Source organism: Spermophilus citellus (genome assembly GCF_964194105.1).
Source record: "Spermophilus citellus genome assembly, chromosome: X".
Classification (NCBI taxonomy): domain Eukaryota; kingdom Metazoa; phylum Chordata; class Mammalia; order Rodentia; family Sciuridae; genus Spermophilus; species Spermophilus citellus.
In genome coordinates, this window is record NC_138190.1 from 79078870 (window position 1) to 79097604 (window position 18735).

General features: G+C 37.0%; 1 protein-coding gene across 1 annotated transcript; it reads left to right on the forward strand.

Moving 5' to 3' along the window:
• Positions 1–7227: 7227 nt before the first annotated feature.
• Positions 7228–15575, forward strand: TBX22 (T-box transcription factor 22; the record flags this gene model as incomplete). Its single annotated transcript, XM_081278117.1, has 7 exons — positions 7228–7346; positions 8134–8235; positions 9653–9827; positions 10758–10922; positions 11291–11355; positions 11705–11790; positions 14962–15575. Exons 1-7 carry the CDS (start codon positions 7270–7272, stop codon positions 15573–15575), a joined length of 1284 nt encoding a protein of 427 aa, XP_081134243.1. The 5' UTR covers positions 7228–7269.
• Positions 15576–18735: the final 3160 nt, after the last annotated feature.

Below are 18735 nucleotides of genomic sequence, written 5' to 3' on the forward strand. Positions count from 1 at the left end.
AAGCATTGTGTTAAGTGCTTTGCATAAATTATTTTACTAGGCCCTTATATTGATATATACACTACAGAAACATTTCTCTTTGATGAAGGTATTAGAGGTAATATCTTAGATGTTTAGAAAACAGTTATTTAATTATAAAAAAGAGACTTGTATAAGGTCACTCAGAAAGTATGAGTTAAAATCTGAATCATGTCCATCTGGATTCAAAGTCTGTTTTTCTAATGTTTAGTTTTACTTCTATATTATTATTATCCTGGTAGCTCATTTAGGAATTCAAATTTGTCATCTAGGAAGTCAAACTTGTGGTTGGGATTTACAATTCTGAGAGAATATGAATTTTATAATTTCTTTTTATTTTTTGTATTTGTTCAAATTAGTTATACATGACAGCAGAATGCATCTAAACTCATTGTACACAAATGGAGTATAACTTCTTATTTCTCTGGTTGTACACAATGCAGAGTCATAATTCATGTAGTCATATATGTATATAGGCTTATAATGTTAGATTCATTCTACTGTCCTTTCTACCTCTATACCCTACCCCTCCCTTCACTCCCTTTTGATCTAATCAAAGAAACTCTCTTCTTCCCTAGCCCTCCCCACATTGTGAATTAACATCTGCATATTGAAGAAAACATTTGGTCTTTGGTTTGTTGGAATTGGCTTATTTCACTTAACATGATATTCTCCAACTCCATCCATTTACCTGTAAATCCCATAATTTCATTCTTCTTTAAGGTTTAGAATATTTCCTTGTGTATATATACCACATTTTCTTTATCTATTCATCTTTTGAAGGGCATCTAGGTTGCTCCCACTGTTTAGCTATTGTGAATTGAGTTGCTACAAACATTGATGTGGCTGTGTCACTGTACTATTTTAAGTCTTTGGGTATAAACCAAGGAGTGGGATAGCTGGGTCAAATGATGGTTCTATTCCAATGTTTCTAAGGAAACTCCTTACTACTTTCCAGATCAGTTGCACCAGTTTGCAGTCCCAACAGCAATGTATGAGTGTGCCTTTTCCTGCACAACCTCATCAACACTTATTATTGTTTGTATTCTTTATAAATGCCATTCTGACTGGAGTGAGATGAAATAATAGAGTAGTTTTGATTTGCATTTCTCTAATCACTAGAGATGTTGAACATTTTTTTATATATTTGTTGGTTGATTGTATTTATTCTTCTGTGAAGTCTCTGTTCAGTTTCTTAGCCCATTTATTGATAGGTTTTGTTTTCTTGGTGTTAAATTTTTTGAATTCATTATATATCCTGGTGATTAGTGCTCTATTTGATGTGTGTGTGATAAAGATTTTCTCCTGTTCTGTAGGCTCTCTCTTCACATTGTTGTTTCTTTTGCTGAGAAGAAGCTTTTTAGTTTGAATCCATCTCATTTATTGACTCTTGATTTTTTTTCATGCACTTGTAACTGCATGGACAGCCAACAGCTATCTTATAATTTCTCTGTTCAAAGATCTGGTAGTATTGAGAAAAGGGAAAGAAGAGGAAAGGAAGAAATACAGGAGAATATGATCTTCCAAATTTTCGTCAACATGAGTTTATTTCTCAAGATTCTTTTGTCTATAAGTGATAAAAACCCAGCTTCAACTCACTTATGCAAAAAAAAAAAGATGAATTAGTCCTTCATATAATTTGGCTAGTTCAGGTAATGTTGAATTCAGGTACTCAAATGATTTTGAGAAGAAACTGACTTTTGCATTTCTTGACTCTTCTGTCTTGAGGGTTCATTCTAGGGAGGTATATCAGACAGCTTTCATTACATGACAAAATCCATGTGATAATCAACTTAAAGAAGGATTTATTTTGGCTCATGTTTTCAGAAATTTTAGTCTACAATTGTTTGAGCCCATTGTTAATGAACCTGTGGTGAGGGAGAATGTTGTGCTGGGGAGGGCATGGTAGAGTAAAGCAGCTTGGAAGGAAAAATAAATAAATAAAAGTAGGGGGTGTCTTCATGGACCTTTCAAATTCACCTCCCAGTGATTGACTTCTGACTAAAGCCCCACCTCCTAAAATTTCTTCCACCTCCAAATAGCCCATTCATCCATGAATTCCTCAATAAATTGGTCCATTCATGAAATGAGAACCTTCATGATCTCATCACCTTCTAAAGGTCACAACTGTGAACACCACAGCATTGGGGATCAAACCTTCAACACATGATCTTTTGGACGACATTTTTAATCCAAACCATAACAGGAAGACTTTCCCAAGTAATGGAAAAAAATAAAAATGGTCATGAGCAATTTATTTCAGATTCACATTCCATAACCTTAGAATTATATCAAAATACCTTAATTGTGGGGAATAATTGGAAGAGACAATCTCCATCATGAAGTCACTTATGCTTCTGCCATAGAGGAATTAGGTACCCAACCAGTATCAAAACACTTATTTTATTGTGGATATGTGTATGTATGTATACATATATGCACATAAGTCCCCATATATATTTAAAATATTTATTTATTTATTTATTTTCTTCCCTTATAATTTAAGTAGGAATTGGGATCTCTCCATATATATTTGGGATGAACCCTTCAATCAGTAAGTATTGTAGAACACAGGCAATTCTTTTTTTCTTCTTCTTCTAGGCAGACAGACACAGTTCCTTTAAAACATAAATTTGGCCAGACACAGTGGTGCAGGTCCATAATTCCAGAAGCTCAGGAGACTGAGGCAGGAGGATCCCAAGTTCAAAGCCACCCTCAGTAACATAGTGAGGCCCTAAGCAACTTAGCAAGACGTCTCTAAATAAAAAAATAAAAAGTGTTGGCATATGACTTAGTAGTTCAGTACCCATGAGTTCAATCCCTGGTACCAAAAAAAAAAAAAAAAAAAAAAGAATTTTTCAATGAGCCCATATTGTGTTTATAGAAACCTAGAGAATCTCTGAATCTTTGTCCTTTATATATTATAAGCTTTGGATAAATGTAACAGTGTTTACTATAATTTAATCTTGATAATATACTTCTATGTACATATAATTCACCAGAAACATTATTTTCATAGCTTCCTTTGTTTCATGGATGTGTAAATGAACATACCCATTTATATTTGTTAATAAAATGTATAGACTTTTTTTGAAGATTGAATTCCTTTCTATGTTTTATAAACTGGCACAGAAATCATATTCCACAAGAAGGCTAGTAAATTCAGTACACTCTGAGGCACATCTATCACCTCACTATCTTCATAGAAAATGAACAGATTTTATTTTTGTTAAACACAAATTTATTTTTTCTTCAAGTAAAGAATGTTGTGTTCATAGTAGAAGGTTTTTGGGGTAATTTAAAACCAACAATTCACTGTAAGGATTTTCCTGTTGTTAATTTCAAAAAACTACTCTTCTTTATAATGTGGGCATCTGTGAATCATAGAGCCTATCTGTACATGCCATTCCATGGGTTGTAAACTCAATTATAAAAGTTCATGTCTGTTCCTGGATGAAAAATAGAGACTGCTCAAAAGTGACTCCCAGACTTAGATTATGAATTTCTGGCAAAAATATGTGTTCCTTGGGTCCCTAGTACCTGACAGCATCGAGCTTCAGCAGCCAAACAGGCTGTAAAGCTGATTCTGAGATAAGCAATTATTTTCTCTCATATACGAGATAACAGGAATTAACTGTTAACAAGTTCAGCACACTGGAGATAGTGCTGGTCCACATTTCTTCCAGTGTGATATCATTAGACACTTGCTAAAATGGGAATAAAAAAGTTTTGATTACACACATTTAAAAAAATCTTCAGGACTATACTACATGCATGTATTAAATATTAAGAAAGATATTCTAAGAAAGGAAATTGTATCTCAAGATATGCTATTTCCTTGACTTAAGAAAATCACATCATGTAGTAGATAGTCTGAAATATTGTAACAAACAACATGTTAATAGGAACCTGTTTTACAAAAAAAAAATTACTATTGCTATACAAGATAATGTCCCATCTCTAACCAATAAAATTAACTAGGGTTCAAAAGCAAGAAATGTCCACATTAAGAGACACTAATGAATATGCTATATAATAATTAGCCCTCTAAAATTAACAAATAAACTCTTGACTTTTCTGTTTCTGCACTGTCTTTTGGCTAAGAACATGCAATGAATAAAGCAATACACATTTTAAGTAAGAAGGAATGAACAAATATATCTCTTCTTTCCTTCCTTCAATGGCTGAAGAAAGAAACAAATGCCCATAGAGATGTGGGCACAAAGATCACATCCAGACCTGGCTGTTTTCCAGTCCAAGTGCTTTGTATACTGGAATTGACTTTGCTGTGTGAGCTTCACTCTGCATTTCTGGGATAGAGAAAGTGTCTTTCCCAGTTGTACATGGCAAGCAGTGCATAATTAATCATTGAACCACACCTTTCATCAGCATTCAGACTGTAACTATCCCTATGCCATGATACTCATGGGTTAGAGCACTTAAAGCTATACTCAATACCTAAAGTTGTTCTCACTTTGACTGGATACCTCAGTACTACCACTACCACAAATATCACATGGAATATCTGGGCAGGGCATACTTGCAGAGAAGTGGGTGAAATTAAAAGGTCATACAAGTCTTTTATTCTCAAACTCCAGTAATAAGATACTATAAGGCATTTCTAGTTCCATTCCATTTTGGATGGAGATAAATTGGCTGTAAATGCTCTTTGAACAAATGTATCAAAAGATAATAGAAGAACCTTTCTAGAAATATGAAAATATCATTAGATAAAATGCAGTCTACAAGAATCCAGGAGTTCCTGATTTCTTACTTCTGATGAAAAATGGGTGAACAAATCCATGCATAAAGACAGACTTCTCACATCTGCATGTGTAAACATGTTCCTTGGAAATGATAAAGTCTCTTGTGGCACAAAGAACATCTTTATTCATATGAAGGAAAAGGAAAACCCAATCCAGTATGATATTTCAGGAGACACTGGAATCAATTATTTAATCCCAATATTTTCAGATGTATGCATTTTTTTTTGGAGCAAATATCCTTTTATTGCATTGTTGGTGGCCCTTGGGTTGTTATTTTGTTTTTGTTTTGTTTTGTTTTTTGATACTGGAAATTTAACCCAGGGGTACTCAAACATTGAGACACATCTCCAGTCCTTTTCAATTGGTTTTTGTTGTTGTTGTTGTTTAGAGACAGGGTCTCACTAAGTTGCTTAGGGCCTCACTAAATTGCTGTGGCTGGCCTTCAACTTGCAATTCTCCTGCCTTAGCTTCCCTAGCCACTGGGACTACAGGCGTGCCTTGGTGTTAGTTGGTTAAATTGGGTAAGAAAAAGCTATGTATGACAGTATTCAGCTCCAGAGAAAGGCCTTGAAAGCCCACATCTGCTCTGATTTTTGACAGTGGCAACTGAGATCCTCCTGCCCAAACTCACCTGAGCTTTTCTACCAAAGACTGACATAACCACCACCCAGAATGAGACTGCAACTCCACAGCAAACTCACCCAGAAAACTTATACTCCTTACTGTTTCCCCAGTGCCTCACTGCAAAGCAAAAGACCCAGATCCATTTCTCTAGATCTGGTTAAATAATATTTGCACTTTTGTTAGAAAAGTGGCCCCTCGTGGGCAATTATTTCACATGTCTTTGAGTTTTACAATTTAATGTGAAACAGTAACTTTGTGTCTCCCTTTTCTCCTCCCTCCTCCTGCCTATTTGGAGCCCCTTTCCAACCAACCCCCAACTTCTCCTCCCAGTCAGACTCTGAAGTGTCACTCACAGTGTTGTGTTTTGTTTTTTTTTTTTTTCTTTTCTTTCGCTTTTTTTTTTTTCTTTTTTCTGCCAACAGTTTCCAAAACAAACACTGGAGGCTGTGACCGATCCAGTATTCACTCTGGGATGCAACAATATCTCCCAATCCCAGCGGCCTGAGACGCCATTGGCGGCAGGTCCGTTCCCTAAAACGCCAGCGTTTGCCAATCTCTGCGCTCTGCCAGGTCCTGTAATCAGGGATTTGAGGACTGATGGTCCGCACGTGTCCACAGAGAGGGAGGAGACTGCTAAAGGAAGGAGGACTAGGCTTGGGAGGATTTAGATTCCAGTTTAATCTGCATTTCTTTTCATTTTGTCTATTTGAAGAAAAAATATATATGTATATATAAAATTACACACACACCCACACACACGCTCTCTCGCGCGCGCAGGATCAAATTGTTTTTCGGATTTGGAATATTTTCAATTTTCCCTTCCTAGACTATCATCAGCTCCCTCCCTATTTCCCTCACCTCGCTAACCCAGCTCAGGTTGAAACTTTGCGGTGCACAGTCACTTGGTGCCCTTCAGGGATGGCTCTGAGCTCTCGGGCGCACGCCTTCTCCGTGGAAGCCTTGGTGGGGAGATCTGGCAAAAGAAAATCTCAAGACCCAAGACAGGAGCCACAGCCAGAGCTGCAGGAGAAAGAGGGCGGAGAGGAAGAGAAGGAGAGAAGAAGCAGCGCTGCTGCTAAGAAGAGTGAGCAGCCGGGTGAGTACCCCTCTGTAACCCCATTTCACTGAGACCGCCCCCCCCCCCGCCAGTGCTCCTAGGACCAGGGTCCCTCAGCCTAGTTAGCCGCGCTGTGGGAGAGCCGCTAAACGTAACCGAGGATGTCCTGGCCAGCCCTACAGCCCTGCTGTGAGCCATTGAACTCCTTGTCCAGCTGACCACAGACAAAGTTTTAGACTCCGTGATTCCCTTTTTCTTTTCAGGGAAGGGGAGGGTCCCATAGACTTGTGGAAAAGTGAGACTCGAAAACCTCTTACCAAACCCCAAGAGCCAGAGGTTGTTCCTGGCAGTAGGAAGCTCTGTGCGCTCCGAAATCCTGAGGGGATCCAGCCTCAGATATGAACTTTTCCTGGAGGGTGATGAACTTCGAATCTAAAGGGCTGCGTCTTTTGCGGGATGCAGCCTGGATCTCTCTCTTAATTGTGGAACTCCAAAAGTTGTTGTGTGGAGTCGAGATCCGCTACTAGGGTTCCTGGGGAAGGAACTGGGGCTGCCTTTTCCAAGATTAGCGCCTAAGAGAAGGGCATAGACAACCCTCAAAGTTCTCTCAATCCCTGGGTGTCTCTGTGATCAGCAGAAAAACGACTCAAGACAGAATCTTTAACAACTGCCTTCTCGGGCTGTGGAGGTGATGTTGGTGGAGGCAGGGGCAGCCGTGGCGTTGTCGGCAGTAGCGGCCGCAGCAGGGAAGGAAAGGGCGATGGCAACAGTCTTGAAAGTCTGGAAGAAAAGGATGTTATTCAAATGGAACTTCAAGGATCTGAGCTGTGGAAGAGATTCCATGACATCGGGACTGAGATGATCATTACCAAGGCCGGCAGGTTAGGCTTTGACCAAGCTTTTCATAATATTCATTCAGAGTAGGACTTCAATGTAACCCTCTCCTTACGTGTGGAGGCTCTGATTTTGTGCTCTGGTGCTCTTTCCTCTCCCCCTTCCTTGGCATACATTAGAAAGCAGCCACAGGCTCTTCAATCTATTGGGCTAAGACAAACCTTGCCCAACATAAATGACTCGGTTTTCCTTTCCCCTACATGAGGCAGGTGCCAGATGTCAAACCCATGTCTCAGGCTGTGGTCAAACCTCTGAATTTAAGCCTCACAGACCAGTGGAAAATATTCCATTTAATAAGCCCCCAAGGCTACCACCCTTGGTCCAAGCCATTGTGAGGTAGATCTTTCCTATGGGCACATTTTGGTGTGGGGCAGCCCCTTATAGCAGCTGGCTGATTTTTTTTATGAGTCTATTAAATTTTAGCTTTTCCCAAATCTGCCACACAGAACTTACTGCTGAAAACTCAGGGGAGGAACAGAACTTTTTCTCCTTTTTCTTTCGTAGATTTTTATTATGGTGTGTGTGGGGGGAGTCATGGATAAAGACTTATGGTAAGGATATTCTGCTCTACTCAGAAATCCTAGACTTGTTAAATTAACCATATAACCAACAATCTTTTCTTGTGTAGCAAATGCCATTCCCTGAAACTGTCATGGAATGGCAAGGGTATCATGAGTCCTTTCACTTTTCAGTGACATGCATATTTGTTCATGACTTCCCCCTTTCCAAAATATTTGAAAGTAACTAGGTTAATGTCTTTTTTATTTCTCACAGGCGGATGTTCCCTTCTGTTCGGGTCAAGGTGAAAGGGCTGGACCCAGGGAAGCAGTATTATGTTGCCATAGATGTGGTACCAGTGGATTCCAAACGCTATAGGTAACTGGCCCATATGAGGATACTTCAGGCTCAGCCTGGGGGCAGGGATTCAGATCTTCAGATCTAAACCTCACAACATTATTTTAAAAACCTTAACATATAGGGAGAGAGAATGGACCTTCCTTTGATCTCAGGAGTAGAATTTTCCTTACTTAAATGGGAATTCAGAGTAACTGAATAGCAGGGTTTTTTCTTCTCCCTTCTTTTGAAATGCAGGCAAGCCAATTGTTAATGTCCCCCAGGCCTCTATCCTACCCACTGTTCTGGCCTCAGGTACACAAACTGTGAAGGGCATGGGCTCTGTTGTCCAAAAAGGAAGGCGTTTGAAGGAATTTGGAAGCCCTTTTGGCTCTAGGTGGGTCCAGGCTTGTGAGGACATGCTGGACTTTGGCAAAAGGCACCCAGAATTATAACCTGATTTTCTCCAAGGCTAGATGAGGGTCATCACACCTAGGTACATCTTCATTCCCTTCTTTAGCCCTTTTCTTGAAAGGGTGGCCACATTCCAGAGGGCAAGAGAAAACTTTTTACCCTCTTTTCTTTAAGTATTCCTCTAAGAGCATGCTACAAATGGTCAAACTATTCTAAAGTCAATAGGATCTTCTAAGCTAGCAGCCCAGATGCACTGGCCTATGGCTTTGACTCATGGACCCTAGCGGGGTTGGGGAGCGAACTGGGAGAGAGCAGCTGATACTGGGCTGTGAGTGTTCCACCTGGAGGTGGGTGCAGAACCCTGCCGTCCAAGGAGAACAACTGCCAGGAACCCAGTGCTGTTCTTGAGAGCAAGGAGAAAGTGAAACTCTCAGATGCTGGAACTGTGGCTTGGTAACAGCAGAACAAACTGCTTGCTTTTTGCATTGCAGTTGGTCTGGGAATACAGAGCATTATTGAGTTTGTGATTAAAAACTGGGTGAAAATCTGCCCCCAGAGGCTGCTCAGGGTGGGGTTCCTAAGGGTTTCCTGGTGTGAAGCCTTATTGTCAAAGGGGGTTCCACTAAGACTAGTAACAGTGGGCTAGACAGACACCCTGCTGAATCCCCACTTCTTTCTGATACTTATAGCCCTAAGCTTGTGGAGTTTGCTCCCCTCCCTGCACCCCCAGGCATTTCTGCATGGTAAAACTCATTTGATCAATTTCTGTTGTGTTTTCTGTGAGGAAACATAAACTAGACTGGTAAATCCCATGACATTTTACTCCCCCTGGCATTCCATCACATTTTAATAACATATGTTTATTTACTGTTTGTTTTCTGCCCTTTAACACTTTTTGGAAATCAGTGTTGATCTTCTGTTATTTGCCTTTGGAGTCAGCAGATTAGCCTTTGGCCAGGCCCTTAGGACCAGAATTCATCAGCTTGCCTCCATTCATTTGGCTTTAGCAGGCTAAGCTTAATGCCAATATTCTGCGCCTTTTCAGATACGTGTATCACAGCTCTCAGTGGATGGTAGCTGGGAATACTGACCATTCGTGCATCACTCCCAGATTCTATGTCCACCCGGACTCCCCCTGCTCAGGAGAGACCTGGATGCGGCAAATCATCAGCTTTGATCGGGTGAAACTCACAAATAATGAGATGGACGACAAAGGCCATGTAAGTGAACACAATCCTACCTGCTAAAGAGGGTGGTGCCAATGCTTCCACCTATGGGTGGAACTGTCTATAAGCTCTGGACCTGTGACTTAAAGAGCCAAACTAGAGTTCAGGAAACTTTTGTTTGAAAACCGAAAGTGCTGGCCTTTGGGAATAGTGAGAGCAGGGAGTTTGAAGACCAAAAGAGAGTTATTTAAGCCAGAATTGCCTGGTCTGAAAGAGCAAGAGGAAAGGGGCTGTTAGACAGTTGGCCACAGGAGCAATCACTGTTGGTGCTTGCCTTCCCTGTAGTCAACAGAGTTGCTAGATGAGTACTTTCCATGTGATGTGGTGGGAGGATGCAAGCAGGGGAACTGGAATGCAGACTGGAAATCTCACCTACAATCTGCTCCCATAGACAGTCCCTGCCTGTTTTCAGGTCCTATGAATCTTAAGTCTTCATCTTTTCTGCCTAGCTGGCCCTATGCCAGTCACAAAAGGAGAGGAGCAAGATCCAGAATGAGAGAGGGGAGGGGGAGGGAGGGAGAGAGAACTATCCAGAATTATAAGGTGGTAAGTGTCATATGTTTGCCCATCATATTCAGGCCATCAGTTACTGTACAGGGGACTTGTATCAGGTGATCAAATCCCTATGACTATATTTCTACCACACATGGTCAGCCACATTTGGAAACAGGGGCCCCAATCTGGAAAAGGAATAACAGTTGTCTGGTGTCTATAAGGTGGTTTACTCTGGAAACTCTTCAGGCAAGAGGTTATCTATAGGGGACCAAATGGCATAACAAATCTTTGTGTGTGGTTACCTGACTCTCCCAGTTTAACCTTACCTCTTTCTTTGTGTGTGACCACATTGGGGGTGGTCCTTAGAGGACAATTATGTTGCGAAGGGAAGCCAGTTTTTCTGGCAGCATTTGACCATTTCTCCCCCAGATAATTCTGCAGTCCATGCATAAATACAAGCCCCGCGTGCATGTGATGGAGCAAGACAGCAGAGTTGACCTGTCCCGGATTCAGTCCCTGCCAGCTGAAGGGGTTAAAACGTTCTCCTTTAAAGAAACTGAATTCACCACAGTGACAGCTTACCAAAATCAGCAGGTAAAGCTGGCCAGGTCCCAGGCAAGTGGGAGTGGCCTCACAGGGACTTTGGGATAGAGGCAAGCTGCACTCTATAAATTGCTTTATAACAATTTTTAAAAATCATGGTTTTACTCTTTTGTCAGTAAGTCAAATTGATAATACATTCTGTGACTCTTACATTAGAAAGGAGAAAAGAGAAAAGGGGTGGCAGAAGATGAAGGCATAATCATTCAAAATTTGACTTAGCTATATGCTTACATTTACTTACAGTGATATATTATAGGTTACAGTCTTGTATGGTTATTATAACCATTATAAGCAATGGCAAGAGAACTGAGGTTACTGAGAGCACTGACTTTCTCTTTCTCTTTCTTTTGAATCCATAGATTACGAAACTCAAAATAGACAGAAATCCTTTTGCTAAAGGTTTTAGAGATCCAGGAAGAAACAGGTAAGTAACAATCACACCTTATATTTATGTAGCCCTTTTCACAAGTATAAAAGATAAGGAAACTGTGGCTCAGAGAATCAGAAGCTGTATGTTTTGTGACTAGTGGGTGGGAGGAAATTAACCAGATATTTTGTCTCAAAAACTTTGCTTATTCCTACTTTCTTTTTTATCCACTTATAAGCTATTTATTATTCTAGAACTCTGGGTTTGATTGGATATTATTCAAAAGTCTACCTATAAAAGAAAAAAAATTCAGAAAATTGCCTATAAAAGATGTAAATAGTTTGTATAAATTAGTATTTTCTAGAACTGCATTCTGAGGTCGCTAAAAGTTGAATCTCTTTTTTAGGGGTGTGTTGGATGGACTTTTAGAGACCTATTCATGGAGACCTTCTCTTACTCTGGATTTTAAAAACTTTGGTGCAGACACACAAAGTAAGAAAACTTATAATATTTAGTTTTACTTTTACATGTTAATGAAATAACAACAGCCAGAGCCCTTGTACCAAATGTTACACCGGGAATAAGTACATGCCAGAAAATGTTTGTTTATAAGCATACGTGTTTATGTTTAATGTGGTGAGGAAGAAAGATGAAAAAAGGGAAAACAACTGGCATGAAGACAGCTGTTTTCTTGAGTTATTTTATACCCTTATCACCAGAGCTCACCTGGATTCTTCAGCATCTCACTGTCTCATATTTAGGATCTGCCTATGGTCCATTTGTGGCCTGATTTGTAACTATAGTAATGAATATTTTTATATTTTATGGGAACTTTTCAGTGCATGTTAAAGTGATTTCTTTTGAATTACACCATCACTTAGCTCTAATTTTATTTTTTAAACAGGAAAAATAAATGTTGAAAATAATACTAAGTCATCCCAAATGGTATATTTATTTTTTTAAAAAAAACTTTGGTGCAGGCACACAAAGTAATTGGATAGACTTTAGATTTTTTACAGATTGTTTTTTAGTTCTCAATGGACCTTTAACTTATTTATTTATATGTGGTGCTAAGAATCGAACCCAGTGCCTCACACATGCTAGGCAAGCACTCTGCCACTGAGCTACAACCGCAGCCCCAATATATTTTTTTATGTGAGTAAAAGTATATTTTGCCTTATTTTCAAGCTTTTAAAAAAGTTATTGAAGAATGTATGCAAGATAATAACAATGTACTGAAGGTTTTAACAGAAAATAGATTGAATAATAAACATGGTACAAAAGATAGGAAGTGAAAAATGCAAGCTACTATAACATTTTATCCTTGAAGTGATAAACTATAATTCAAAGATAAATAATATAAATATAAAACAAACAAACAGTTACAAAAGTCATACAAAAGTAGGATAAGGGCTGAATCTGTATGGTAAATTTTGCCTATTTTAATAATTTTTAATCTTTGAAAAGTTTTTAACTGATACATGAAAACAAAATTTGTATTTTTAGGAGGCACCAAACAATATTTTGATACATATATACATTTCATAGTATTTAAGTCAATTTAAACATTTATGTCTGTAAATATGTATCATTTCAACATGGTGATAATATACAAAATATTTTCCTCTAGCTTTCTGAAATGCTTAGTACATTATTGCTATTTGTCATCAAACTGTGTAATAGCACAACAGAACTTCTTGGTCTTACCTAATTATAGCTACCTTCCAGATAGTACATTTCTTGACTGAATAACTATAATGTTTGAAAAATGCAGGTTTTCTGGTAAAATAATGTATGCCTTCCTTTACAATGATATTTAATAATAAATGAAGAATTTTTAATTGCAAGCAACATGGAATTTCCCTATTACCTTTACTCCATTGAAGCTGCTTATCTTTAAATATTAATTCAAAGTTAGACTTATGGAGCAAATTAACAACCTCATACTTAAGTTGCATTTTCCAGGACAGGATGCCATAAAAATTAATTAAAATGTGAACAAATCAAGTTTAATCAATTGTTGAATCATTTCATTGGCTTGAATATACAAATGTGGATTATGAAGATGCATAGATAAAATATAAAATATTTTTACATTATCAATTTAACTGATAACATCTAGGCAGCAAGCTTTTAAAATATCTAAGTCAACACATTGTGAAATAATGAAGAAGAAAGTTTAACATGATCATTCATTTATAATTTAAGAGATAGAGTCTTCTTAATCATTCATTTCAGGTACCCAAAAGGTACTCAAATTGCAAAGATAAAGAATATCACCCAGGGACATTTTATTTTATTTTATTGATCTAAAAAAATTAATAACAGCAGAATGCATTACAATTCTTATTCCACATGTACAGCATGATTTTTCATGTCTCTGGTTGTATATAAAGTATATTGACACCAATTTGTGTCTTCATACATGTACTTTGGATAATGATGTCTATCACATTCCATCATAGTTGCTAACCCCCTGCCCCCTCCCTTTCCCTCCCACCTCTCTGCCTTAGATGAACCCAGGGACATTTTATCACTGGGCCTCATCTGCAGTTTTTGTTTGTTTGTTTGTTTTTAGAGACAGGGTCTCCCCAAGTTGCTTAGGGCCTTATTAAGTTGCTGAGACTGGCTCTAACCTGCCATTCTTCTGTCACAGCCTGATAAGTTTTAATATTTTATTTAAAATATATTTTCCAACCTGTTCATGAAAGATTAGACTATATCTACATATACAATATAGTTAAAAAAACAACAGCAACATAAAAATAACTTCCTTAAGTCTAGTGAATATCCAACAGTTCAGCTGAATTAAAATAAGATTTAGAGTCTAGATCATCCTGGACCTTTTAATTTTTTCCTAAATTTAGTATATGCTAGGCAACCATAAATTTAGTATATGCTGGACATCATTTATCTGAATTCTTTCATTCTCATGTTGATGTTTCTTAACTGGAAAAATTATCTTTAACCCCTGGTATAGTGAGCAATAGAAGCATTATCATCCATGATTTTCATGAGAAAAAAATACTAATTGTTTTACATATGTTGCTTTTATTTATGAAAGATTTTTTCATATGAATTTATATTAATCAGACTGAAGATGCCTATAGAATCCCAAAGAACCAACTTGTTCAATTTACTTAACAAATTTTTAGTACATTTTTTAAATGTGAAAAATAAAAATCCAGGTTTTGTTCATATTATTGACTCTGAATTATATATCTGGCTGTATTTGTAATTCATTAGATAAATATTGTTAAAGTGTCTTGTACAGTCCTTGAGAATAGTGAATGTTCAGTACACAATACACAATAGTAGTGTTAAAAGTAATAGTGGTGGGCTGGGATTATGGCTCAGTAGTAGAGGGCTTACCCAGAATAGGTGAGGCACTGGGTTCAATCCTCAGCACCACATTAAAAAATAAATAAATAAATAAAATAGAGGCTAAATTCTTTTTAAAAAAAGTAATAGTGGTGGTAATAGTAGAGACACTACATTCAACTTCAGTGGAGGAATGAGCATAACCTTTCCCAAAGAAGCTCAAAGAACTATAAACTTGCAGGAAAACTGATCTAAGAATGAAGCATGAATGCTGATGTATTTGATAAGTAATTTAGCAAGAACATGAAGTTCTTTGTTCATTGACTGAATTGTCTTTCACAGGTGGAAGCAGTGGCTCTTCTCCAGTGACCTCTAGTGGAGGGGCTCCCTCCCCTTTGAGCTCCTTACTTTCTCCACCTTGCTCTCCACCTACATTTCACTTACCTACAAGCTCCCTTGGAATGACCTGTCCAGAGGCATACCTACACAGTATCAACCTGCCCCTTTGCTATAAGATTTGCCCAACTAATTTTTGGCGACAGCAACCTCTTGTCTTACCTGCTTCTGAAAGGCTAGCAAGCAGCAACAGATCTCAATCTTTAGCCCCACTCATGATGGAAGTGCCCATGTTATCTTCTCTGGGGGTCACCAATTCAAAAGGTGGTTCCTCTGAAGACTTCAATGGGCAGTGTCTACATGCACCTCATTCTGCCAATCAAATGTTATATGGATTGCAGGCATCTGGAAATATGTTCCCACCAACCCCCATCACTCAAGAGGTACTCAGTTGCTCTTTCCGCCCTTCCTATGGCTTTTATAGGTATAACTTCTCTATGCCATCTAGACTGGTAAACGCTGCCAACCACCTCAAAGCAAGTGACAACAGTCAAGTCTCTTTCAGAGAAGGCAAATGTAATCATGCTCATTGGTATCCAACAATCAACCATTGCCTTTAATGGAACAATCACATTTTTAATACAATTTCCATGTAAGCACACATTTTCTTTATTTGTAACCAAAGAAAGGTCAACATCTGTTATGTTTTCAAAAACTTCATTACCAGACAACTTTGCTTTGTTATACATTTAAAGTGCCTTATCAAATCTTTATAAGACAATGTTTATGCAAATGTGACCTATAATAAACTCTGATTATAGAAGCCTTGGGCCTCAAAATAAGGTTCTCAGTAAATATTATTTGATAAAATATCCCATCAGTGAAAATTGTTGTCAGATGGTGTGGTCTCCAATTATACAATAGCCAGCTTACCATGCCATCTGACAGTTGCATATTGATAATGACCAATAGAAGATGGATGGAATTACTGTGAAAGTGTGAAACAGTTATCTGTGAAGATCGGCTGCATTGTATTTATCTAGCTAGTTATTATAGAAGAAATTTTAATTGTTTGCTTTATTTTGCTCTATACCTTTATACTATGCTGTTGAAGAAAATACTAATCTCAATTTTGAAGTGCAAATAAGGACACAAACTTTCAAGTGTAACTTTTATTAATCTTTGTAGCTAAGCAACTATTTAATTCTGAAGGAACACAAAGATCAAATGAAAAGTAAAATATTCTAAATAAGTTTGATCTTTTATTTCCTTTTAGTTTTGGATCATTTATATATGAAGTTTATTTAGTTAATCCATTAAAAACCTGGTATTTTATACATTGTTTGCAAAGACAAATTATTTCAATTCTCCAAGAAGACTAAGATATTATTATCAAAGAGGGAAAACACAATTGAATTCATAAATATGAAAATAGAGTCATAGGTACAATTTAATTCCAATATTTGTATCAGTAATGGTAAGTTAGACTAGACAAATGGATAGTAAGACTTTATTTTAGTTTATGAAATCAAATAGTTTCCCTTCACCAGACCTTAGATTTCTGAAAGTAAATATGAGGAATATCCTACAATAACCTGTATATCTTTAAGATCAATCAGATTTTAAATTTTCACCAGTAGTTCTAGCCATTTTATTAAGCCAAGGCCATTCAAATCACAATAGCATGATTTGACTTTTGACACACTAATCAATCTGCTAAACTGGCTTTTACTAACTTTTTCAAGACATATTAGTAAGAACATAATTATTATTTATTTTGTTCAAAGTGTTACTTCATCCTCAATATGCCTTATAAATTTGCCTTCCTATTAAAATTATATATGCTTCACTCCTGGAGATTTGGCTAGAAAAGCACATGATTGCATTCAAACCACATATTCTAATAAAAATGAAATATTACTTGTGGTTTAAACTAAATAGAGACCTATTACAGGACTTTGAGTCATTAAAAATACGTATTATTTCTCTTGATTAACAGGGATTAAAAGCAATGGGGACACTTTAGTTTTGTCTACTACAAAATATGAATGTTATATGCTAACTTTAATTAGTAAAATTAATTATGACTTCAGTAGAAGCTGCCATATCAGATTCTAAAATACTTATCCTGAGTTCCTACATCAGAGAACCTCAGTACTGGCCAAGAGAAAGTATTTAACTGAAAAATCCAGAAAATCTCTGGGTTACCTTGATTATTTAAGAGAACCTATTAATTTTGTGGCTGCTCCAGAGTACTTATACCCTATGCTTTATATTTCATAAAATTTTCAGACATTCCTCACATAAAACCATTAATGTGGAATTACATTAGTAATGATGATTAATAGAAAGAAGCAAAAGCTTAAATTCTAGAACCTAAGCATTTATGTTGTCATTTTACATATGGTAATAAATTATCATTTTAAAATTTTAATTGAAGAAGTGACCAAAGGAAAGCCTTCATAGAACACAAGAAACCTCAAGAAGTGCAATCAGCAGCCCTCTTCTGAGAAAATTTTTCATTAGCAGAAATCAGCTAACACCTCTAATTCAAGCATACAAATATTTAATGCTCTTACCATTTTCTGTAAAATAAATTCTAACTCATTGAAAGATGGTGCAAAACCCAAGTAAGTTAGTAAATTGTGGTCATAGATATGGAATAAAAACTAGAAATTCTTCCACTTTTAACTGGCTCAACGAAATTTTAAGCTTTCTTTTAAAACTTACAAAAATCAAAAGCCACTCTGGTTAGACAAAATATGAAATTGTTGGTCAATGAAGGTGACCAAATAATATTTAATAGACTTCAATTCATTTTTGACTTTTTAAATGATACATACATGTGTGTCCCCTTTAAAAGAGAATATATTAATTCAGCAGACTAAATTTATAAATCTGATTCTTTTAATTTTTTTAAAATTTAGAGACAGGGTCTTTTTGAGTGCTAAGTGCCTCACTATTCTGCTGAGGCTGTCTTTGAACTCACTATGCTTCTGCCTCACCCACCCAAATTGCTGGGATTGCAGGTGTGCACTACCTCACCCCGTTTATAAAACTGATACTTAATCTTACCTGGTTATAAGACTTACTCCAAAAAACTTGGAAAAATGAATTTTTCATCAAATGAAAATTTTCATGTTAATTCAGGAAATAAGTAAATGTTACTTGATACTTGCATAGTTTTTAATCAAGCTCAGACCTGCTAAGATTAGGGAATCAAGAAGGTATCATTTTGTAGAACAATCAGTCATGCTGAAATCTAAGTCTTAAAGTTTGAGTCTGATTGCAGAATATGTATAAGTGGATAAATTCTCTATTCATAACATTTTAAAAGCCAATATATAACCTTAGGTAACATAACTTAGAACATTGAACTTTTCAATACTATCATTTCTTGCCACTGTTCAGAGTATCTAAACCTTCTAAACATTACGTTTTAAGTCCAAAATATAACTAGGAGACACAATATTAGAAACTTCAAATTCATTAATATCATTGCTCTTTTTTACTGCACCACAAAATGAAAGAGGTTTATTTTACCCAAGCTATGAAGGGAGATGTTCATAATATTTCACTGCTGTTAGGCATAGGTTCTACCCATGGTCCAGGAATGAACATGGTTTCACTCTGTTGTGAGTTTGAAGCATATCTGTGGCATGAAAACAAATGAACTATTAGAATCCACAAGTGATGAGTCAGTGAATTATCAGTTTTTGAACCATCAGAGTTCTATGTGCTGAGAACATGACAAGGTGCCAACAAGAAGTAGAGGCAAGC